This window comes from Pomacea canaliculata, linkage group LG14 (assembly GCF_003073045.1).
Source record: "Pomacea canaliculata isolate SZHN2017 linkage group LG14, ASM307304v1, whole genome shotgun sequence".
Taxonomy (NCBI): Eukaryota; Metazoa; Mollusca; class Gastropoda; order Architaenioglossa; family Ampullariidae; genus Pomacea; species Pomacea canaliculata.
Window position 1 is genome coordinate 12322876 of NC_037603.1, and position 25218 is coordinate 12348093.

At 39.3% G+C, this 25218-nt stretch overlaps 2 protein-coding genes across 2 annotated transcripts in view; one reads left to right on the plus strand and one right to left on the minus strand.

Annotated features, from left to right (window-relative positions):
• Positions 1 to 77: 77 nt before the first annotated feature.
• LOC112555467 (DCN1-like protein 1) lies at positions 78 to 12216 on the plus strand. Its single transcript, XM_025223890.1, has 7 exons — positions 78 to 233; positions 343 to 556; positions 1331 to 1499; positions 3029 to 3159; positions 3521 to 3603; positions 4888 to 4984; positions 6815 to 12216. Exons 1-7 carry the CDS (start codon positions 231 to 233, stop codon positions 6898 to 6900), a joined length of 783 nt encoding a protein of 260 aa, XP_025079675.1. The 5' UTR covers positions 78 to 230; the 3' UTR covers positions 6901 to 12216.
• A 2094-nt stretch (positions 12217 to 14310) lies between these two features.
• The window catches only part of LOC112555463 (protein Wnt-11b-2-like), a 62968-nt gene continuing 52060 nt past the window's right edge, over positions 14311 to 25218 (minus strand). The window contains 3 exon segments of the mRNA XM_025223887.1: positions 14311 to 20504; positions 20725 to 20876; positions 21320 to 21460. Of these exon segments, the coding sequence (XP_025079672.1) occupies positions 20330 to 20504; positions 20725 to 20876; positions 21320 to 21460 (468 nt within the window). The 3' untranslated portion in view covers positions 14311 to 20329.

The window sequence follows — 25218 nt, forward strand, 5'->3', positions numbered from 1 at the left end:
ATACACCCGTGAAAGTTGGCTATTAATATCACTTTCTTACTTTCGTTTGTATTTATCTTTATGTCTATAATCACCAAAAGGAAAGAGAAAACGTGTGTTTATGAGTAAAGTGGGTTTGCAAAGACTGTACTAATTGAACTGCTTGACGCAGAGAGCATTGCCTATTCTAGAAGCATACATCACGCGCATGACTAACAGCGACTTCCGACAAGTGCGAGTTACACACAGCGATGGTAAGTGGCCTCAGCTCTCAGTTCCGTCTTGGATGTATACGTGTGTGTAAGCTTCTCATATTGTAGCTCCAGATGTAATTTAAGTGAAATGTTTTATTTTTGTTACCAGCATAAATTAAAAAGCTCACAGCGGGACAAGGTCCGGCAGTTTATCGCATTCACTCAGACAGGGGAGAAAACTGCTATCAACTGTCTAAGCGCTCACGACTGGAAGCTAGATGTTGCAGTGGACAATTATTATCAAAATCCGGATAGATATAATTCTGAACCACGCATGTCTGTCGACAGGAGAAAGCTAGAAACACTTTGGCATAGATATAAAGGTATGTTGTGCAGATTTTCTTCCTCATCCTTTAGTTGGTTAGATGTATGTGACCTCGAACTTGCACCATGTAGTTAGCCTGCGATGCACAAGCAGAAAATTCCAAGAAAATTAACAGCACCACACTGCCACAACATGAAGTACACTGATTTATAAGTTATTTACTTTTCACATTTGTTTAACTCTAAACTGACAACAGTTGGTTTCGAATTTGTTTTATTACTATAGACGAGGCTGCTGTCATGTTTTGATTCGGTCAGCTGTTCTAAACAACTGTGCATTGTGCTTGTCACAGCTGATCCAGAACCTGTACTATGCTCCAAAGAGTACTCAACGAGTTGCTACAGATGTATTTTAATATTAAATATACTTATTTTATGTCTTTTATCATATATTTAGAAGTTGTAGAAAAATATACAGCTATAAAAAGCATTTCTAGATCTACAGTTTATGTTTACTAGCCACTAAAATGATAATGATCATTTTGTGTGTGTGTGTTTCCACTTGCAGGGGATGGCTGATGAATTAAATGATAAAAGGATATTGTGTGGATTCAGAGCTAGGAATGAGCACTGGCCTTTGTAGTTGTAGTATTCACTGCTGAAAAGCATGTCAGGTGTTTGAATTTGCAGTGGTAGTTTACATAACACAGGTTTTGCACAGTGGCACCAGGTAGAGTATTGCAGAGAATGTGACAGTAGATCTAGGTTAATTAACCATCAAAGAGAGATAATAATAATATAGCAAAACGGCTGCACATTTTGTTAATTTACAGATCCTCATGAAGAAGACAAGATGACTGTAGACGGGGTGATGAAGTTTCTAGATGACCTTCAGCTCAACCCAGAATCTCTGACAGTGTTGATCTTGGCCTGGAGATTTAAGGCAGCAACACAATGTGAATTTACTAAGGATGAATTTATAAATGGCATGATTGAGATGGGGTGAGTGTTTCAATAAAATTAAAAGGATAAGCATGAAAATAGCATCAATAGTATAAACGATATAAATAAAACTACTTATATAGCACTGTATCCTACCCAAAGACCATCTGATACTTTCTGTGCATCAGCCTCTTCAACAAGGTGTTAAGTTCACTTGTAAGAAGAATGATGATGTTAAACCTGTTTTATATAAAAGTATGTCCTGTCTGGATTGCTGTTTGTGGGTGTTTATGATCTGTCAATTCAAGAGGAAAAGCTCTGCTTGCTGTGAGGATGGGTTAGCATGAAACATTTTGTCAGCTAAACATCTCAGCAGGTATCTTCTGTTTACTATTACCAGAGGTGCTTGAATTGCCTTTGTCTTATATATTTTCCAATTTTGTTTGTTGGTCAACGTAACATCCTGGACATGATTCGGAAACTAGGGTTTGGAGATCGTGCAAGAAGAAATATATAACTGATAGCTCGCTCTTTATTCAAGTTTCTTCTTAACTTTGGAAGGTATCTGAACAGAAATTTATGATATTGAAGTGAGAGGTACGTATGTGGTGTGTTTGTGATGGTGAGGAAAGGGGATCAGATCTGAAGAAATTAGAAGAGTCCTCGAGGTCTGAAAATATAGGATCATATTTTATATCTAGTTTAAAAGACAACACAGTATAGTAGGTGCAGCCTTGTGGCTCATGATTATATGGCATGTCATTTAAAATATTGGATTGAATTATGTTTCTGGGTGATGAGAGTTTCTATTGCTGGTTTTCCTTCACTTTACTGAGAATACAGTGTTTTGTCTTAGTAATGATAACATACTGTCTGCTGTGTTTATCAACGTAAGAAGATAGCAAATAAACACAGTTTACATGAAAATAGAAAACTTTCTATGAAATGAAAAAACAGGACACAAATAAATAGATTAGTAGTGAATAAAGATAAAGGTAGTTCCTCATAAAAAAAATGTGAGGCATTAGAATCCTCATTGAGGGCAGCTTTTGTGAGGGTGGTGCCTGTGTCCTCCCTTACTTTTCCCAACCCGCTGTAGCTAGGTACCCACTCCACAGCTGGGTTGAGCAGTCCAGTGTTGCATCGGTTAGTGCCTATCACCAATACAGTGAAGGTTGGCTGTCCTGGGTTCAGCTCTCGTCTCGGGCATGCTGTTCTTTCTCTGCATATGGCATCTGTTTACAGGGCTGGCTGCCTTGCCGTGATGTAGCCTTAGTTGCTGGCTCGGTGTAAAACGCCTATCCCCCACTCACCCCACAGTTGGGTCAATTGCTGTGTCAAAACCAGCTCGTGTTTGTGCCCTCAGGTTTGTACACCATTGCTCTAACCATTAGGTTATCCACTATTTTGTATTAGTGGAGAGCAAAATTCAGTGATAAAATGCAGATTATTTTAGAGAATAATTTAGTTGTCTATAGATCCAAAGATTTAGAGTTGATCTAGTAGGCAGGAAAGCTGATGAGGCACCAACGCTGGTGATGAAAACAGCAGCACATGAAAGTACCACTTGATTCTCATTATTGTTTCAGCTGCGATAGTGTAGAAAAGCTGCGAAGCAAATGTAGCAACCTTGAACAAGAAATTGTAGATCCTGGTCGCTTCAAAGACTTTTACCAGTTCACTTTCAACTATGCCAAAAACCCTGGACAAAAAGGATTAGGTAAGATGGAGTTTGTGTATGTGTGTTTGAGGGGTTGGGTGGGCGAGGTTCATTATTTCTTTATTTTGTTTAAAAACATTGTAAAACACATGTAAACAGTGCAGATGGTCTGTGCAGCTTTACCAGTTGGGCTTGTGTGGATTATTTTCCTGTTTATTTTATGCATATAACACATAACTTTATTTTGCAATTAAGATTCCCAAAATGTTTCTTTTTAATTAGACATGATCTTATTGGTAATTGCTCTATCAGGTAAAACTTTTGACTTGAGTTTTGTTTAGTAGATTAATGGATCAAGTCAAAACGTGAGAGATACATTTTCTTTACCCTCGTTTTGTTTTTTGTGTGTGTGTGCATGCAGATTTGGACATGGCTCTTGCATACTGGAACATTGTACTGGCTGGGAGGTTTAGATTCTTGGATCTTTGGTGCAAGTTTTTGCAGGTATGCACTTTATTTATGTATGTGTGAATTTGGATGAAAGTTGATTGAACCTTGCGTATAAAGTTCTAGAGTTTTTAAATGCCTAATGCTGAGTTTTGGTGTTCTCTCCCCCTCCATCCCTACCATTTTTTGGGGTTTTTTTTTTTGTTTTTTTGTTTTGAGGGCATTGAGCTGTTTTCATTTGTTAGGATTCCAATCCAGGGAAATTAAGATGGCATTTCTAGACTTTTGCTACTCCTCATTCAGTCCAAATAGGCAAAAAATAATGGAATTTAAAGAAAACATCGGGGATTGGAATGTATGCATTATCAATGTATGTTTCTTTGGTATCCGCCTGGAAGTATCCTGTATTAGTAAAATTGCACTTAAAACAGACTTTTCAATTTAGCTGGGATAAAATCAGATTAAAAAAAAAATTAATTTGGAGCACAAGTTTTCTCTGTATACCAAAATACACAGTGTGTTGAAATGTTCATACACATGCCATTGCAATGTGTAACAGAAACCATATTCACTTGTAGATTTTTCAGAATTTGCAACTTTCATACATGTGTGAAGCCTATATTTAGTGAACATACCACAGTTTGTTGTAAGATTTTATGAAATCCACTTCTTTTCCCAAGCATTTAATATTGCTTACATTCAAAGGACATTGTTAGTACTATTACCTAAGGTTTTTTGTTGGTTTTTTTTTTTGTGTGTGTGTTATAAGGAGGAATTAATTAAACTTAAGAGTCTATTCCATTTTCTATCTAGTCAAACATCATTAGTCATGATCTATAGTTAAACTTAAAGAGTTTGCCAGTTTGATAATCCAAACATGTATAATGTGTTATATCAAAAAGATTTCATGCTCTGCTTTTTATCATTCACTTTCTCTTACACTGTCAGTATTGATAAAGTGATAATTTGTAACTTGTGTATTTGAAAAAAAAAAGTTCATGGATCTTATAACACAGTTGCACAGAGATATCTGTTTAGCTTACTGCATTAGTTGTGGTACCTCAAGTATGAAAAGGCTTAATCAGTGTTTTTATTTAGTACAGTTATGCACACCCTTTGTGTGTGGGTGAGAGAGAGGGGGGGATGGGTGGAAATGAAAGCAATAATATTGAAATTATAGTCTCCAGAGATAATTCAGTTGCTTGATGCCTTCAGGTTGGATGTTATGAGGAATCTTAGCAATGATGGCCTATTAGGTGGTCAGGCTTGCCAAATCATCTTATGATCTGATTGTTATTCATTTCAAGCAACTTATGCATCACACTTTCATTTTTTTCCTAGGAAAACCACAAGAGGTCAATCCCTAAAGATACATGGAACTTGCTGTTGGATTTCTGTAACATGATTAATGATGACATGAGTAATTATGATGAGGAAGGTAGGTGTCATTTTCTAGTCTCATGCTTTAGACAAAGTTGGTTTCTCCACTACAAATAAGTCCATTGTCTATACTTTCATACTCGTCTTCATACCTAAGGTGGTACATAATGCATCCACTAGAGACCTCCATTTTTGTCTTTTAGCAGCAGTTTAGCCATGCTGCTCCAGGACAGTTTCTGGTCTTTTAGTTCTCTTTCTACTGACCTTTAGACATGTTTCTTTTGGCTGACCATGCTTCCTCTTGCTGTCAGCTATCCAGTTAGGCTATTTTGGGTGGGGCCTCTGGTTTCATTCTGCACACGTGCCCTAACCCTTTTCATCTCTTCATAATAATAATAAGGGGGAATTTATAAAGTACAATATCTCAGTCAAAGGCAGACTCATTGCGCTGAACAAGATCACGAAATAGTAAAGATGTAGAACAAGTTAACAAAAAAGTAACAAAGATGTAGAACAAAGTCACAAAAAGTAACAAAGATGTGGATGTAAGTACAATATGAGGACTCGTTGCGTTCCAGCAGTAAAGGGCAATCAACTAAGATTTAACGGTAATCCAGAGAATAAGGTTAGTGACATCAGGGATTGTGCGATTGGGGTTGTCATATTTATGTAGCTAGCTAGCTCTTGTAAGGATTTCCTTCCATTAGTAATTGTGTTCATCATCATCATCATCATTCCTTGCTACTCCTCGAGGAGCATAGGGCCGCAATAACACCTCGCCAGCGGACCCGGTTTTGGGCAGCCCCCCCTCAGTTGGGCCCATGTGGTTCCGGCAGCCTTTGCTTCGCTCTCTACTGATCTTCTCTTCTAATTGTGTTAGGCCAGAATATTTTGAAAATATTCCTCTAATATTTGGTGTGAAAAGTTTTCAGTTTCTGCCTGATGTTTGCTGATATTTTCCAGCACTCACTTCCATAGAGTAAGACTGAAAAGACATTGCTTCTGAAAATTAGTAATTTTGTATTTTTCCTTCGATCTTTGGACTTCAAAATTTCTTTTAGCATGACAAAGTCTTGATTGGGTTTGATGAGTCTGTTCATCACATCCTTTTCTGTATCTTTGTCTGTTTTTACTAGACTGCCAAGACTTTCTGTACTTTATCAGTTGTGTCGGGTTCTGTTGGCTTGGCATTCTGTCAAGTTTGTTTTGCCTGTGTTTACTTTAAGTCCTAGATTTGATGCAGTTCTTGGTCAGATCATTAATCTTTTCCTGCTCATCTTTGTGTAAGCTGGATAATGTAACAATGTCATCAGCATAATCTAAATCATCCAGGACAGACGTAAGTGTCCAACAGATTCCTCTTTTCCTGTCTTCTGTTGCTTGTTTCATAAGCAAGTCCATCACCAGTATAAATAGGAATGGGGACAGAATCCATCCCTGTTTGACACCAGTGATAGTGTTGAAGTTCTCCATTCATTTGTTGTTGCTGCAAACCACCTGGCAATGAAAGTCTGTATACACTGCTTTTATTACATTTAGTATTTTCTGTGGTAGTTCATAGTGACACATGATTTTCCATAAAGACTTGTGGTGTATACTGTCAGATACTTTCGCAAAGTCTCTGTACACAGTACAGAAAGTGCTGTTCCATTCTGTGCTTTGTTATAACATTTCAAAAATATTAACTTGGTAGAACAAATTACAATTAACCCTGTTTAATGTTAGGCATGTGGAAGATTGGTCTCACCATCTTCTGCCCTGTTTACCTTCTTAGATTAATGAAGTAGCTATTTCTTTATAGAAGGCTGCCTGGATGGACTGTAGTTTGAAATTATTTTCTACAGAATGGCTTTATCAGTTCAACAACTTTCTGAATTTTTATTTTCAGGAGCGTGGCCTGTGCTGATTGATGACTTTGTAGAATATGCAAAACCAGCAATTCAAGCTCGACGCAACAATGGCACCACATTATAGCCTTCACACATTTTTAGCAGCTGCTGTCTTTTGTGTGGCTTTGACCTATGACCCAGACCTGACTCAGTGTCACCCATGATTTGGGTGACATTCTCCCACTCTAAGGGCAGTTTATATTAGCCCTGTAACGTGTTATGGACACAATTGTGCAGATACCTGTGAGAGTATAAATGTGTAAGAGTAAAAGTCTGTGTGTTTATTGCAGAAATTGAATGTGGTTTGATTTTGATGTGACTATGCATATAACATAAAAATATTCAGACCCAGGTGGAATGCTGTGTGTGTGACTAAAGGTCTTGGACATCAGTGCATGATTTGTGTAGTCGTTGGAGATTTTCCTTTAAGGCATACTTAAACCAAAAAAGATTTTTAAAATTCATAAAAGAACCTGCTTTTTTCATGTTTTCATTTTTGTTATTATTTTACCTTATTTATTTCTTTACCTTTATTTATTTTTTTCTTTTGGGCCAATGTTTCTAATAGGTGTTCTGGACTATCAGAGGTTCTTTAGATTCACTGCATTGGGTTTATACTTGCATTAGAATAAATAAATGCTGCTACTTTTATAATAAAGCGTATCCTTACTGATTTTATTTCCTTTTGCTAGTACCATTTGTATTGTTATATGATTCCGTGGCCAAATATTCTAGGAAGTTGGTTGCTAATGTTAGAAACTCGTTTAACCAGTTCATAAGTTGATGGGCTCATCATCATGTAAGCAAGGATTGTTATGCATCAGTGCATGGTAATGGAGCCAGTCACTCATTTCAGAATGTGGGTTTTCCCATGCATGCACTATTAATCCTGTCTAAAGAGTAGGGTATCAATTTTTTTTTTAATCTTATGACTGCTAGCTGTCAACCATGACCATGAGTAATTTCTGATATTGTGGGTTCTATTACAGGCCTCAACCCTTTGAGGACCAAGGGACATATTTATCCCATACTTTCAAATGCAATTGAAACAACTTAAAGCAGTCAAATTTGTATGAAACCACTCAGTATGTCACTGACTTTATATTGAAAAGGCTGGTTTTGATATATATGCGTCAGTTTCATTGTCAAATTGAGAGGAATTTTCAGTTTGAAGACTACCCACAAAATTGAAATTTGATTTTTTAATAAAATAAACTATTGTGCTAAGAAGACAAACTGCCACTGATTTTGCTTGGAGGTTACTAATGTAATGTGTTAATATTTTTGTTTCAGGATTTTATTTGCTTTCTTTCAAAAATTATTTGAGTTTTTTTTTAGCTGTGGGACATATATGTCCTTAGGGACCGAAAGAGAACTTTTATGTAGCTTCTTTATCCTTCATGTTTTTGCAGTTGATACAACAAACGTTGACTAAAATGAAGAACTCAATGCTTTTGAGATATTTAAAAAATCCTGTGATTTTGATGGCTTGATAGTTCTTGTTGAGCAAAGTGAATTGTACATGTAGATTCCTTTCCAAACTGATGCTGAAGAAATCTGTGCATTCTTGGGAATAAATATTGTAATGGGATATCATGAGGCTCCGCCCTTGAAAGACTACTGGTCCACTGAACCTGATCTCTCCAGGTGTCATACGTTGCTAATGTGATTCCTCAGAATCGCTTTGAAGTGGTAGGCAATTCATTACACTTTGCAAACAGTGAAGAGATGCTTCAGAGAACAGATCCCAATTTTGATATGGTTTACAAAGTTCAGCCTGATGACTTATTTCAATTGATGTTTCCAAAATGCACGAAACCCTTGCAAACAGTTGGTAAACGCATGATAAAATTCAAGGGGCACAACACAATGAAGCAATACACAAAAAAAAAAAAAAACCCAATAAAATGGGGGATTCAAGATAATGTACAGGTTTAATTCGAAGACCTGTTACCTGTATCAATTTGACTTGTACACAGAGAAGAAAACTGAAACAGATATGGACTTGGAGAGGAGTGGTTGTTATGCTGACTAAACCACTTGAGCATTTGTGTTGTGAGGTTTGATCACTATCCGGATGATAAAAATTTTGATAGAACTTGTATATCATCTTAATTACAATGCTTTTCCCTTGCCGATCATAGGGACACATTTGTCCCCCTCTGTATCTCAAAATATGCGGTTTCAAATAAATGTTTTTGAATCTACACGCCATTTCACCCCACAATATGTCAAAGGAATAAAAATTATATGCATACAATCCTTGCAGTTCTTAAAGGGTCAATTAGTCATGATGAAATAGTCACATCTTAAGATTCATGAGTTTTAATCAATTTTTAAATTTATCATTTAATTCATCTTTTTACAACACAGACCAAACAAAGTAGAAAATATATTGGAAGTGACGGTTGAGGTGAACCTCTGATTTTGTCCAGAATTTTTCTTTAGCTTTTTAGAGACTAAATTTTTTAAATGTGGAAGTGAAATACATTTGTTTTTCAGCCATCAAACTAAGATGTAGCAGCAGAATACATCAAATACTGCTACAATTTTACTTACATTTTGCCGAAAGATAGTAACTCTGAACCTCATGGTGTAGCATGGTCTTTAGTTAACCATATCGTCTGTGGAAAAGCAGGTTTGTGTTGATCTGGTATGGAACTTGCAGGGCGTAACACTGTGACTACTGAGCCTGATATTTGGGTTGTCCTTTATTTATCTACAGCATAGTTTATGCTGTACTTTTATTTTGCATCATTTGAGTTTTGTTTTATTTAGTTTTAGAAATTGTGTTTTTAACTTCAGTGATTCATGAATTATTATTTTATGTTTTAGAGATTGCTTTAGATAGTTGCACTGATTCTTCAAATTTTCTGGAGACCGGAATGTATTAAGTAGCAAAAATGTGTGTGGTCTCTTGCAATACACTTGTTTTAGAAGTTGGAAAAAAGTGTTCTATTCAGATTTTTTGTAATGCTTAGAACTCTAGCATAGTGTTGAGCATGAAAGGGCTAATGCCAGTGTTGTAATGAAGACCTGATAGCAAAACAAGACAAGGAAAGTCCTTAGTGGCTTAAAAAAACAGACTAAGCCAAAGGCAGAAATAGTCTACACAGTAATAGCACAGGCATGAGGCTGGCCATTATTTAATGATCTCAGCAAACCTTTAACTCACTGGTCCAGCCTGTTTCTGTGTAATTTTGACTGATTAAAATGGAGAGACGAAAAGTTCTATGATGATCACAGTTGCGACCCAGGCCTGGCACATAATTGTTCTTTGACGATGAGTAAAAGATACAAAGTTTGCAAGTTAAAAAATAGAAAGTGAAAGCATAACATGCGTGGTTCGGACTTGGTTATCCATATGATTTGGACGTATTTTCTGTGATCTTTGAGCTGTAAGTACTCCAAAACACCAGGAAAGAAAAAAATGTTTTGGCGACAAAAATGAGGTTTTGTTTCTCCATTTGGCATACATAATTACTCTCTTAGATTTAAGCCTAATAATTTCTGTAATTCACTGATCTGATTTTTGACATGATTTGTTGCTGTCATCATTGTGATAGAGTAAAAGTACTCTTTGGTTTGTCAAAAATACTTCTTTCCTGTCTAATAATTCTTTTGTCTTGGACTAAAGTAAGCAGGTCTGCAGTGATCATTTACGGCTGATAAAGGAGGAAGAATGGTGTGTGGATATGGGGTGTCCTATTTAACTGACAAATAGATATGCTTATCTCCCATGTTACTTTTAGTGATATATTCAAACGGATTTGCTACATATCATGGCTACTAGAGTGTAAGAATAAGACTGTTATATAGTTCTGTTGAGAGCTCTCCCCGTGATATTGCCTCAGTTAATGGCAGGGTGTTAAACCACACTAACCTAACCTGTTGAGAGTTTGAAAATAATGTCAACATGATTGTAACATATTGACTAATCTGTGATGCAGGTACTGGTTAGTTGACAGGGTATAGAGATAACATCTGCAACTGCCATCTGGTAAAATGTTGTCTTTGTTTTAAATACTGAAGAGCTCTGCCCACAATATCTGGAGTTCTCAGTTTAATTGAGGCTCAGCTCTGCTCTGCAGAGTGACTTGTTTATAAATGGCCAGTAAGAGATTTATGGCAGTGAAACTGAACAAAATGCTGTCGGAGAAACAGCATTTAGCTGCTGCCACTACATAGACAATTTATCATTTTATTTTAAGTATAGAACTTGTTGGAAGGAGAAAATAGGTTACTGTTTGGAACAAAATATTGCACATATTGATGCTAGTTCTTCTATTCACATTATCATGCCAACATTAAACAGAATAGACCCATTAACTTGTAATTGCTAGTTGTAGGAATAGCATAAAAAAAAGCAATCCAAAGATAGATACACAGTGATAGAGAAAAAAAAAATCAAATGAATTTATGGTATTAGCCTTAACTCAGCCTTGATGTCATATAAAGAATGTTTCATTGTAACAACAAGAATTTATTTCACTTTCACTCCTTCCTTAGACCACTTGGTAGTTCTTACATAGAAAATTTTCAAAATAGCTTGCATCTTCCTGCTATTCAGCTTCAAGTGCTTAGGACCTACTACAATTTGCATTTCAATATTTCGAATTAATAAAATTGGATAGGAAAGAACCAAAGCTGCTTCATGCCATTACATGACTGTATGATTTCTTTGTCACTAGCATTTACCATTTTGATGGAGATTTGGTGGATTATTCACTAATGTGTTAAGGATACATTGATTTGTTTGTCAGTACTCTGCTGTACTGTTCAGCCATCAGTTAATGTGAATATGACAACATTTAGTTTGTTTTAGTCTACAATCCATAAGAGAAAAATACACAGAATACAGTATTAAAAAGATAAAACATAAGGCAAAATATTTAAAAGTATACCAGCAAAGCAAACCACGACAATGTGCATACAAAAGTTCACCTCTCTTCACCCCTTCAATACTTGCTGTATAAATCTGCCCTACCTAACCTTGTATCTGACCAAAATAAAATTAGGTTTTAACATTTGCTTGATATGGCATTTATAAACATTTCTTTTACTTTCATTGTGTGTGTTTTTCTTTTTTAAAAAAAAGGAATGTTTCACTTTTCAGTTCATCAGGCTTTTAGTCATACATGAGTTTTTGTTAAACTTCCATTCCTGAAGTATGCACTTGTAAGGCTCTTTACTAAAGTATATTTGGAATATTTATTAGTAAAATAAAGTACTTGCAGCATGAAAGCTAGTTATGTAACTCCCAGACCATGTTATGAGTTGCTGCTTCCATTTAATTGCTGTCTTTTGATGTGTGACATTGCCTGGTAACTGCAGGTAGAATGTGTCTTGTTTGTACCTAAAGTGTATGAGAAGTACATGAAAAATAAACATGTTGAATTTCTGTGAAGTTTTATTGTCACTTTGTAGAAAACAAACTGAGAGTACATTTCAAATTTGTACAGATTGTAACATCAGTGTTATTTCAGCCAAGAAAAGTTGTTAAATAAGTTTTTTGAAGAACTAGTGGGGTGCACAATTCATGGCACCCCTTGAGGGTAACAAAGGAGAACAGAATATTCCTGATAGGATCAATCGAAATGCTGTTGTACGGGGAGAATTAGTGTACATGGCAACTTTCTCTGATCATTCAGTTAAGGAATGTCGGGTTCATCAATCGGGTTCACCCTGTGAAAAGCCAACTAAAGGGTCAGCAAACCCTAGTCTCCCCGTTTCAACCCGCGGTCCACCCGTCTACCACCACCATACAGCTCCGACCTCTGTATTCTAAAGGATCTCTCGGCTTTCTGAGCCCACAAGAGCAGATTTCTCAGTTTTTATCCGATATTTGATGTACACCTCCATAAGCAACACCAGTCGGCCGCCAGATAGCTGGAGAGTGAAGACATTCATCAGCAAACAGTATTTTTATGGTCAGGATTTTATTGCCTTCTCGTCCGTAGAAAGCAACTGCTGAAGCCTTAACTATCCATTCCTTCGGGCGAATTCCATCTGTACCTGCTCCAGAAATTAAGCTGAAATTGTTCCCTGATAATCTGCGCTTGGATGCTAAAATACGACGATACCATCAGCTGCTTAGACATTATGGAGACAACATTTTACGACTCCACCCTGACCATCTGCTGGAGTCCTTTTCCGGCGACAGTTGCATCGAGTTTAAGTCTTCTCATCATGGCGTCCGTGCAATTACTCTTACTCAAGCCCCTTTCTGCTGCCTTTCTTGTCAGTTATACTGACTTGACTGCTTCTTTAAGGTTCTCGGGTATCCTTGCACTTCCTATAGTTGCCTAGCATCAAGATGGAGTGTCAATACTGAGCCCAGACATTCAATCCAAGTCCTTGCACATCGCTTCCTCTCAATATGTGATGATCAAGAGTCTGCAAGTATTTCACTGTTTCTTTCGTAGAACTAAAAATAATAAGCAATTTAAAAGTTTAGAATATTTTTAATTTTAAATTTTGAGAGAAAAATAAGACTAACGACAGTTTAAAAGACAACGAAAAAGTTGTTTCGGTTGGATTATCTATCAGGTGTTGCTTACAAATAGTTTTTTTTTCCATTTATTTAAATTGTTTCATCATTTAAAAGCATATAATAACTATCTTTTTAGATGTTGTATGTTTACCTAGATTATTTTATTAGCTAGTATTTCTTTACTTTTTCAAAACAAATGAGAGATATTCTCGGCATTTCATTGTAAAAGGTATTCACTGTCCGTGTGTTTTCTGGTGTCATTATTGTTCTCGTTAGTTCCCCCAGAATCTCGTCTGATTTTCACTTTCGTGGCTCCGGATATTGCAGTCAGGTTGTAAAAGTGTTCAGAAACTGCATATTTATATCAAACAACATCTCTGTTTCAACCAAGAATCCAGCATACCTTGCTGACAGGAAGTATACCATTCATATGTCTGCCAGACCTCTGTTTGTATCTATTATCGTGTACTAAAGCAGGATTTTTATTACAACTGTTGGGTCGTCTGCTAGGTACCAGACTCAAAGTGAGAATGTGCCAGGCGCCTTATTGCCGAGCCTGATAAAGCTCTCTCCATCCTTATCTCTCCCTAGACCTCGTCTACAACTGCATGCTCGACATTTTTTTGACATGTCGGTGATGAACACTCACCCTTCTGTTTTTTACCAGCTCATAACGCCCTCGGCTAATCTCTCGATGCGTGTTCGGATAAACCTGAGCTGTCTGAGGTCTTTGGCTTGTCTGGAAGGTCGTGATACTTTCGTGGAGAAGAGAGAAAATTTGTTTTTCTTTGACTCACTTCACCTGCGGTCAACACCTTCAAGTTTAGAGAGCGGTTATCCAGAGCATGGTTACCATGGACACGCAGTTAAATAATTATTTAAATACATTAGAAAATTTTAAGTGCAGGTCGAGTGGATTGCCAAAAAGCGGAGACTACATAAATAAACAACATACACGCACCCACACACATATTCATTCCACTTTATTACAAAGTTGCAAAATATGTAAAACAATATTGTTTTATTTGCTTATCAAGCAACAAGTTCACATAACAGTTGATCCATAGTGAATTGTTTACTTCACGTCGACAGAAAACCATTTCTGTCCTCCAAGGGTTTGTAATTCTCTTCAGTCCAAATCACATAAGTGGAGTGATCTGTCCGTTAGCATACAAGACAAACTAATTATGTGTTGTGTAGACAGCTTGCCGGCTACCTCACCCTTCCCTCCCTCTCTCCCTGTGGTTTACTTATGTATGTTAGGCCGTACGTACGTCTGGTTCAATCCCATGCAGAAGTATCTTTGAACCATAGAATAAATTAAATAAATAATATACATAAAAAAAGAAAGGAAGAAAAAGAAAAAATGAATGAAAGAAGGGAAAGGTGTGCTTCATCATGAAAATAAAAATGTCTGCTGAAGCAGACTCTTGCATATCGTTGGATGCAGGATGCTAGGTTGCAGCCGAGGTATAGTTTACATGGTTGCCCACACTATGCTTCGAGCCCTAAATCAAGTTGCCTCCGAATAATAATAAAAATAAGAAGCGATCAGCAACGCACACAACTATACAACCATAATGAATGTCAGTCAGGAGTTACTGATCTTGAAGGCACTTTTCTCAAGTTTTAGCTTATGGCAGAGATAAGAGGACTTTTCCTGCATACATACATTTGTCTACTTGAATAAAACACATTGCAATATTGTGTTCTGCACCTAGGACCATTGTCACAGGATCTGATACAGTAGCGAGAGAAATATTTGTCAACAGATCCTCACATCTGCTTGTTTATGATACACACCTGTAACAACACCCACACAGGACTGAATTGAGTAATGTCCTCAGGTAAATACCAAACCTTTCCCTCCCCCTCACTCAGGGGAAATTTAGAATTGGTAACCAGTTCATGTGGATTGTAGGTCAGTGATGTCACTAGTACAGGTAGATAGATGACAGGTCAGAGACATCAAACGACTTCACCATCATCTCAAAATTTGATAAAATAGAAATGGTACTTAAAATGTGTTTTAATTAACTATTTAACTATTCTCCCAGTCAATTAAAGCGTTTGAACAAGTTTGTAGGGATGGAATAACCAGCTCTGTATACTTGTACGTCTGCGCGCATAATAAAGGTAATGGCGGTGGGGGGTGAATTGGAGGAAGGAGATAATTTTTCAAGAATCGAACAAAAGGTCCAATACTTCCTAGGCTCTCAGTCAGTGGGTGTCAATGCCTACAAACAGATGCAAAAACAGAAGGATGATGATGATGAAATCCACGGCTGTCTAAAACAAGTGTTGCACATGTCTTAAGAAACAAGCTGCCATGGCTTTTGCTTGTGATCGGTTGAAATCATTCTTCCATAGACAGAACAGATGCAGCTTCTTGTATAACACATGATGCAACAATTTATAAATAGTAATATAAAACACAAAAAACTACCTTTGCTACTAGTTATATATATATATAAACAGTACAAAAATTCTAATTTGAAAAGAAAAGGTAAAGTTTGTATAGCCTTGTTCAACTAGCATAAGAAAGAGAGGAATCCATGGAACTTTAAAGAGAGAAACATTATTTCCTGATTCACGCACAAATTATTAAGACAGCTTAAATAAAAGCAGACTATCATCATAAGCTTCTCGGTGAAGATTTCAGGCTCCAATTATTGTTGAACTACAAAATGGGAGTCAGCATTTAAAGCAGCTTTTAGCGTTAATTCGCTAAAGATGGAAGACTGGTAATATCTTCCTTTGATAACAAAGTCCCATTGCTTTCCAATGCACTTCTTACATTTTTTAATGATGATGATGATGATGATGATGATGATGATGATGATGATGATGATGATGATGGAATTTATAAAGCAATATCTCAGCCAAAGACGGACTATTGCGCTGAACAAGATCACAAAACATGTTTCTTCGTGTTTTTACATGTTTCGTGAGGTCCTCAGAAATGAAAACACTTTTCGCGGTACAGCTCACCCTCCGTATAGTCCCTCTTTAGACTACCAATTGTTTGGTCTTCATAAATCCAGGAAGAGATTAAATGTTGTTATTCTACTACGTGTGGTATTATTAAGCACAAAGTCCCAAAGATTGTGTCCAAAGCTACGGCTATATAACAGACAAAATGAAAACTCTGTTGAAAGGGAAAAAGACTGATTTTTTCGATGCAAAGGAAGAATTTCGTTGAAACTTGTCACAAAAAAAAAAAAAAAAAAAAAAAGAAGAAGAAAGAAGCTATAGAAAGTTTTACAGTAAACGATGGAGGCAAGGGATGTGACATCTGATGAAACATGGCAGCAATGATAGTATTGAGAGCTTATTAAGAATTGTACTTGGCGCTGGTCCCTTTCTACAGACGAGCAAACACGCCAACAGACAGGTCCTGCACGCGCAGATCGCAAAGTGTGAAAAAAGAATAGCTACACTATGGGATTACAATACGAAACTAAATTTTCCTCTCCCAGTGAGTTCTACCCTGCTACAATTGCCATTTTCCAAACCGAAAAATAATTACTTGGCTACATGCTGAGTCCGTAGTCACCTCCTGAAAATGAGCACTTGGGCAAAGGTAACGCGAGTATAAAACGAAATGTATGTACTTGCACATACACACACATATATATATATGTGCACGTAGTAGAACACGTTTGTGTGTAGTGGAAGGGATGGGGCGGTGTGTGTGTGTGCGCGCGTGTGTGACCACTTTATCTGCTATATGCAACCTGACCTGTAGCCTCTTTATCCTTTCCCCAACCCCTGGGTCATGTCCTGTTGTTGCCTAATCATGCAGTAAATCACAGGCGCAGACAAATTTCTTGTGATTTTCTTTTTTCTTAAACAGTTTAAATGCTTCAGTCAGAACTCCTTTTCTTTTTGTCCTTCAGATTATAATTGACATCAACAGGTTATTGCAAATTGTTTTAATCAAGTGTTAGAGCAAGTGATGTGCCTCTGTTACACATGGTCATCTGATCTGGGTCACAGGTAATTGCAACTAATTACTCATTTAATTTGGTCCTCCTACACAGGTTGAGGATTACACGGTATAACGTAATAAGAACTGCGTCGGAAGGGTACTGATAAATAAACAAAAGTCAAGGCAGTTAAAGGCAAAACTAAAATAAAAAATTGAAAAATATTGAGGACAAAACTCACGGTGACATAAGGTTATCAGTATTACATATTTACCACATACCTTTCAGGCACTTATGATCCACAACATCAGTAAAATAAGTACGACATACACCCCTGAAGAAAGGTACCAGTACATATTTCATTCAAGGAAGAAGCACATTCGAGCAGCATAAAAGCACATTTAAAAAAAATGAATCAGAAAACTTATCAGCAGAAAATACAGCAGTTTCAATCATCTCCCCGCCACCATTAAAAAAAAAAAAGGAAAGAAATTTAAAAAAAAAAAAATTAAATTAAGGGGAGACAATCCTGCATATGCCGAAGGAATTATTATTAGTGGCTTATTCCCCTTTCATAATATTCACCAGTATGCACAAATTCCCCATCAAAAAAATAAAATAAAATAAATAAAAAAACAACAACAAAAAACAAAAAACAAACATTAAACACACTTCTATCATCTGTATTGGTAACAATAAAGAAAAATCTTTACTGTGCACCGACTGTTAACAAAAGTATTCTTATTTAAAGTAACTAGCGAGAACAACGATGTTCATAGAAAGTGAACAAGCATTAAGAACCTCAACTTTTATTTTCCTTATATTCATATGCAAAGAATAAGATTACATTTCAATGGAGTATGTTTATAAATTATGCACATCCAAGATAAATGCATTTACATCGGGTACTGTTGCGTCAAAGAGTGTGCAACAATTCAGACATGTTTGTGGCTTAACCATTAATGAAAAGAAGAAAGAAGAAGAGAAAAACAGAGGCAATGTCTGTGTTAAGCTCATTTTAATTCGGAAGGTACTCCGCACTGACCATACCACAGGCTGCGAAGGTTCGTGTACCATATTGCTGTGTCCAGGAGGGGTAGCTCTGCAATCCTGTGACATGGCAATATTTTATAGCACCAGAGTTGTGCACTTTGCACAAAGATGACACGAGCACACAGTCCACCCAGTTCATCGCCATCGTATCAAAAAGGAAGAAGAAACCAAAAAACTCGTCTTGTCTAACCATATAAGGTGATGCTGATGAGGTATACTCCGTCTTCTCCCAACTGCAGTACAATATATACTTCATCTGTTGCTGATGCAGTTCATTATATTCTTTAAATCTTCTTGTAGTACAAGGTCTACTCCACCTGCTCACTCACTGTACATCATACACTCCACCTGTACACTCAGGCCAAGGAGCTCACATGTATATGTATTGGTAGACACTAATATTAACACAGGACCGTTTGATGCCAGTGGGTAGTGGTGGGGACACTAGTATTACCACAGGACCATTCCACCCCAGGGTATAGTGGGTGATGGTCGGGTAGCTTTTCCTGAAAGAAACGGCGGAGCGGGGTAAATGAAGTGAGCCTCCGTCGAGGATTCTACTGGTCACAAACGCTTGCACATAGTAAAATAAGTGTTTGTACTCGTACAGTTGGTTCACTTGCACTTGGTTAAGCGGGTGCACACTATCTCTAACAAACATTTCTCACGTTGGCAGTTTTTTCTGTTTGCCAGAAAAAAAACCAGAATGAATTGCTGGTCAAATCTCATTCTACAAGGCAATACAAGAATGTATGTACATATACACATATATTACAAAGACGTGTGCACTAAGAAATAGCTCGATCCATAAATGTCTTTGCAGAGCATACACAGAGATTTGTGTTTAGTATCTGGAAGCAATGCATACGAGAATAAATTATGTTAATTTTCCGCGGTGCTGGTTCCAAACTCACTGGCAGCGAACAGCAAACAGCAAAGTGACAAATCACAGTCATCAAGGGACCTCGCTGTGCCTCAAGACTTCCTGAGCCGGGTAGAGGTGGAGACACGTCTGTCCCCCCCGTAATTTCCCGTCCTGCCCCTCACCTCCCTCCCCCTCCCCAAGCGATGCTGACACCCGGCCACGCCTCTCGGGCTGATGACGTGTATTTTTCACGGGGCGCCAGGTGAAGGGGGAAAGGGGTTGGGAGATTCTCCATAAAATTTCTGTCGCATTTCCTGCAGGTGTTGAGGAATTAATTTCTCCTGCTCGCCGTCTGCGCGCGCACGAGGTGTGCAACCCTCCGACCTGACACGCAGCTGCCGTGAAGGCGTGAGATCCTCGCCCCCTGCAGTAGGAAGCCTTCATTATGTCATTTCCTTCAATCCTCTTCGTGGCAAGCAATAAAGCACGGTTGAACGATGAAAGTGCAATCAGCCCTACCCCCAATTCCTAAATTATCTTCGCTGTTTACTGTTAGAAACGAGACAAATTCTTCGGAGGGCGAGATGTCTTCAATCTGCATGCACACACCCCACGTGCATTTGTGGTTGTGTGTTTGTGTGTGTGAACCAAACTAATCACCAAAACTCCTCAAGCCGGTTGCCCACCCACCTCTATACCCCTCTTCTGTTAGAGGTAATGAGATTCGAGATTTCAGAAACTGCACAGGTAGGTTCAAGGGTACATCTGACTTCAAGGTCTGCAGGTTTCAGGTGTCCGACACGACAAGCGGACAGGTGCACAACTTGTTTCGTCTCAATGGAGATGTCAGATGTCAGTCGAGTTCTTTCATTAAAAAGCAGGTGAGAGTTGCGTCACCTGCAGGTAATAACGGGTGTCGATTATTTTGTGTGTCCTTGTGTGCTGATGCTGTGACTGATTTCACTTTCTCTAATAAACACACCTGTCTTCGCACCAGGTGAGGTCAGCAACGCCTGCATGCTGCCCCACCACCTACAGTTCTACTCGTACTCGTACTCGTACTCGCTGGATTTCGTTGGTCTGTGCTGCTGTAGCATCCTGCTAACGGCCTCGCTCGTGCTGCCCACAGAGGGCGCTTCCTCCCCAGTGTTTCCGGGTGCTTCCGCCCACCGAGCTACTTGCACTTGCTCAGTTCCAGAATCTTGGAGCATGTCTTACATTTGACATAGCAGCACCAGTAGTACTTGCACTCACACCGCTCGGTGACTTCCATTGTGAAGTTGTCGGAGCCTCGCCCACAACACATTGAGTCACAGTTGCCGGGGCCCTCGGTGGTGGGGTCACACAGCCTGCAGCACACAACCATCACACATTAGTTTGCATTCTCGGGTGATAGATAATGTTGACTCTTTTCTTGTGTGTTTGCGTGTGCGTACGCATACACGTGAACTTTTGCATGAACGATTGAGGGAGAGAAGAAGAGAGAATTGCGTGGATGTGTCTGAGTCAGCGATAGAGAAAAAAATGCGCGTGACTATGCGTGCAGATGATGATGTCGTGGCTACATACCGGCCTCTAGTGCCCACAGAGCCAGTCTTGTCATCGGGAGAGCAGTAGTCGGGTGACTTGGCGTAGTAGATGAGCTCGTCTTCAGTAAACGTCCTCTTGCCAGGTTGTATGGGCACCAACACCCCCTCCTTCCTCCGCTTCCTCCTCTTTACCTGTCAAGTGGGCATGCTTTCATTAGCTAGGTAAGATACAGTTGCTTAATTAGCTTTGATCGGTCACAAAAGCGTCCTTAATTCGGAAAGAGTTTCTTTTAACGATTGCTTACCACACCACAGAAATAAAAGTAACGGGCACTGTCCACCCGACACCCAACACAGCAGTCATATATGTAGTTCTGGAGTCTTCTGTGTACAGAAAAGTTTTCCTTGCAATGAAACCTCTTTCTCAGAGATTGCTTCTAGACCTTTCTTCAATCTGAGTCCCTCATTATGTAGATCATCGTGCAGCAGGTGCTCGAGTCTCATGATATACAAGTGCCAGCTGTCTCTCTCTCTCTCTGAACATTAAAATGTCTGGTGGAGTGTAAGCTAGTTGTGGCATGAAGCACAATCACGGGTGTGGGTAGATAATGACAGACACACAACAACACACCCACCTCTACGGCCAAGAAGTATCGCTCTTTGAGCGTGGCGCCGATCTTGTCGAAGTCTGGCAGAGCTTTCCAGCAGGTCTTGATGGAGCACGAGCCTGACACCCCGTGACACTTGCAGGCCGTCGACAGACTGCTTCTGACCACCTAAACAACAATAACAACAACAATAACACTGGCTGACACTTTGCCACTCACCAACAACAATTTTTGATTAACCATTAAGCTTGTGACATAATAATATTGATGGGAAAGTCACGTGGAGGTTCTTCTAGCCTCAAACACAGACCTCGGTGATTACACGAACTCACCCCGCTCCAGGTCTGACCCTTCACCTTCCTGTTTCCATACCCCTCCCTCCATGTTCATGATTCCAGCCACCCGTAAAACCACCGTGGTTGCCTCAAGAAATCTGAAAAAAATGAAGAGATGACACCCCGACCTTGCTGATAGATGGGTGAACACTCGGTGTAGGGAGGCCCTGGGGGAGACATGGGAGGATGCAGGAAGCCTGGCGTCGCCGCCGAGAGACGACCGTGAGGGAGTGGTGGTGAGTGATCGTGCTGGCCATATCGAAGCAGGCAGCAGCGCCACCATTTTCAAATGATTAAGGGAAGGAACCCAAGGCGTGTGGTGTCGGGCTCAGACCACGCCGGTTCGCATCCGTTACGATAAAAAGAGCAAATAAACCTGTCCCGAGGACGGGTGTCGCTGGAAGCCTGCCAGATGCACACAGCTTCCCACAGAACTGGTACTCGGCTCCGGTCCTCGCTAATAGCCTGAACTGTACAGTTCCGGGTCAGGGGTCAAACACCACCACGCCACGACAATGAGGTTTCGTTTAGAAAGAAATCCCTTGTACGTGGCAACTGACTGCTGTTTGTTATACATTGCCAGGGCATGCACGTGGGGAATATAATATAATTGGGGAATATAATTGATAGAGGAATACTGATTGATAAGAAAATCTCACCAAAACACATTCTCTCACACAGACATCCATAGAGACTCCCAGACAGACAGAACCAACATCTGAACCATGGAAACAGGACAGTGGCAAGAAATATTTTTCCGAGACAAGTTTTAACGCCCTCGTGAGACTGTGGGCAGGCGGAATGGTTCGAAGTGAGGATGGCAGCGAGAAAAGGTGTCATGACCTGTGACTGGCTCACCCTGTCAAGTTCTGGCTCCCGAACCAGCCTCGACTTGACGTTTGGAAGCAGCGCCACGCGCGCCGCACTGAGGCAGACAGAAGATTTATGGCGTGTAACTCTTCACTGTTCTCCCCACACAGGATAATAAGCGGGGCCAGCTATGTGGATGATGCCAGCGGGCCTGCCAGCCATCATAATGGCGGTCTGCGCATGCGCAATGCCTGTAGTTATGCAGGATACGAACGGCATCTCGGGAGAGAAAAAAATCTGAGTTTAAGGCAATTTACAATGACCGGAGTTTGTGGTTATTGACAATGACCGGAGTTTGTGGTTATTTACAATGACCGGAGTTTGTGGTTATTGACAATGACCGGAGTTTGAGGTTATTTACAATGACCGGAGTTTGAGATTATTTACGAGGACCAGGGTGTAATTCAATTGGCAGAGATGAGTTATCCTTAAGATTTTCCTGTCCCGTGGTGTTTTTCAGCTTCAGTTTTATTATTTTACACTTCAGGGGTCCGGCTCATGCTATGATTTATCTATGAAGCGAGTTATTATAATAATAATATAATTATTATTATTATTTTCTGGCTTGTGAACATTCTACACAACAAAAACAAAGTAAACTCCAAGCCCCAGGGACCAACTCACAATAGACGAAGGCAATACGAAAGTGACAGCTAGAGAAATAATAATAATAATAATAATAATAATAATAATAATAATAATAATAATAATAATAATAAAATAAGAGAACTGGTGCACGTACAGTATGTCCAAGAACACAATAATTCCATAAAATAATGATACAGCAGTGGAATCAAAACAGATAATATACAATAGGACAATATATGGAGCTGAAGTATTTAATGCCGAGCACTAGACGCAGAGCAAAGGCAGAAAAAATGATGACAGAAAAAGGCATCAAAAAGAAAATATACAATTAGAATGCCTGACAAATACACTTACAGTCCACATAGTCGTTGATGAATTGACAGTTGTACAGAATAAAGCACATGACAGTCAACGTGTCCGGGTAACTTCACTGCCTTACGGACTGTCTATATGACGGAGGGAAAGTCGTCACGTGTTAGCAATCAACTGCACACAGCAGACCACTCACTGCCGATTTATAACTGAAGAGTCATTTATATTTCGGGGGGAACCTATTCGACACAACAGGGTGAGGGGCACATGTCGGTCCTGGTGTTTGCAGCTCGCGCTTCATTTACAAGGATGAAAGACTTCAAGGGGATGTAATCTGTTGGCAAGTATGTGAGATGGCAAACTCCGTCAGCAGCTGGTTTTGTTCTTGCTCTCGTGCAAGCCTCGATGTCACTGATTGTGCCAGCCAGAAAAACTGTGTTTGTATGTGTGTAGATAACATAACTGTGTAAGTACAGGACTTCACAAGAACATCAACAGCACAACAACTGTCCCAGTAAACACACCGACGACATAATAAAGACCGTGATGGCATCATAAACTCTTTCTAGAACATTCGCAACTGCAGTCGTCAAACATTCCAGACGAGGGGCTTGTGGGATGCGGTGCAAGACGGAGGCAACTTCACGCGCCGCGCGGGACCCTGGCCAGACCCTGGCGCGAGGGGCCTGCAGACGGCGCAAATGACAGAGATAAAGATGGCTAAACTGGCAAATTGAAGACATTAGTCGATGGGAGAGGCTGCCAAATTGGCCGTTTATGATCCTGCATGCGAACATCTAAGAAGCTGCTTGGGTGCAGCCGGAACACTGCTCACCATTTTATGTTCGCCGAGCGCAGGGAAATGCCTCCCCAACCCTGCAAATATTTGACGAGGACTTCGTAGGTCTGCAACTGTCGAATGCCTTGCAAAGATCATTAAAACACGTGCACAATTTTATGTTTGACCGTTTTTATCATTTAACATTTTTTTCCTAGACAATTTTTTTTCTTATTGGGATGCTAAAAAAAGATGGCGCCTGGCTATCACATTTATATTCTTGTCTATTTGGGAGGAGATCGCTTTTAATAAAATTATATTACGCCTCACACAGAGTTTTAAAACATAATTAAAATCCTGAATAGGAAACAAAGGTAGAAAATAATGAGTTGTGGTGGAGTTCGTTACCTCAATCAAATCAACAATTCAGTAAATAAAAAAATATTGTTCTTTCGTTTTCTGAATAGAATCCAAGATGAATGAAGGAAGGGCATGTGTCTGCACTGAAAAACCTTCCAAGCCAACGGCCTGTTGAATAAATAATTTAAAAATCTGGTAGTAAATGAAGCAACAGCAGGGGATGGGTGAGCAATGCATCGTCAGAAAACAGGAAAATAACAAAACCAGAGCCAGACAAGAGATGTCAAACTAACAGCAATTTACCGAGAACATTTCCAACCAAAACGAGGCTCGTGCGATGACGTCACAGCCTCCACTTGGCCGAGAGTTTAAAACAAACGTTTTTTCGGCGCGCACGTGCTGACGGTCCGTCCTTTGAAACATAAGGCACCCGGCGAGAATGACTCACCATCAGCAATATAATTGCAGTCTGTGGCGTCAGTCAGCCACCCGATGAGAGGAGAAGGATGCATAAAGGTATACATCCCACCCGCCGACAGCTTCAACAATGGAAGCGACTCTTGCTCTTGTGTTGCAAAACGAATAATAAAGGCGGGTGGAGGAAGCAGCGGGTATCAGCTCGTTATGTCAGCAGCACGCCATGCAAAACAAAATGATACTGGAGAAAAAACATTTGATGATTT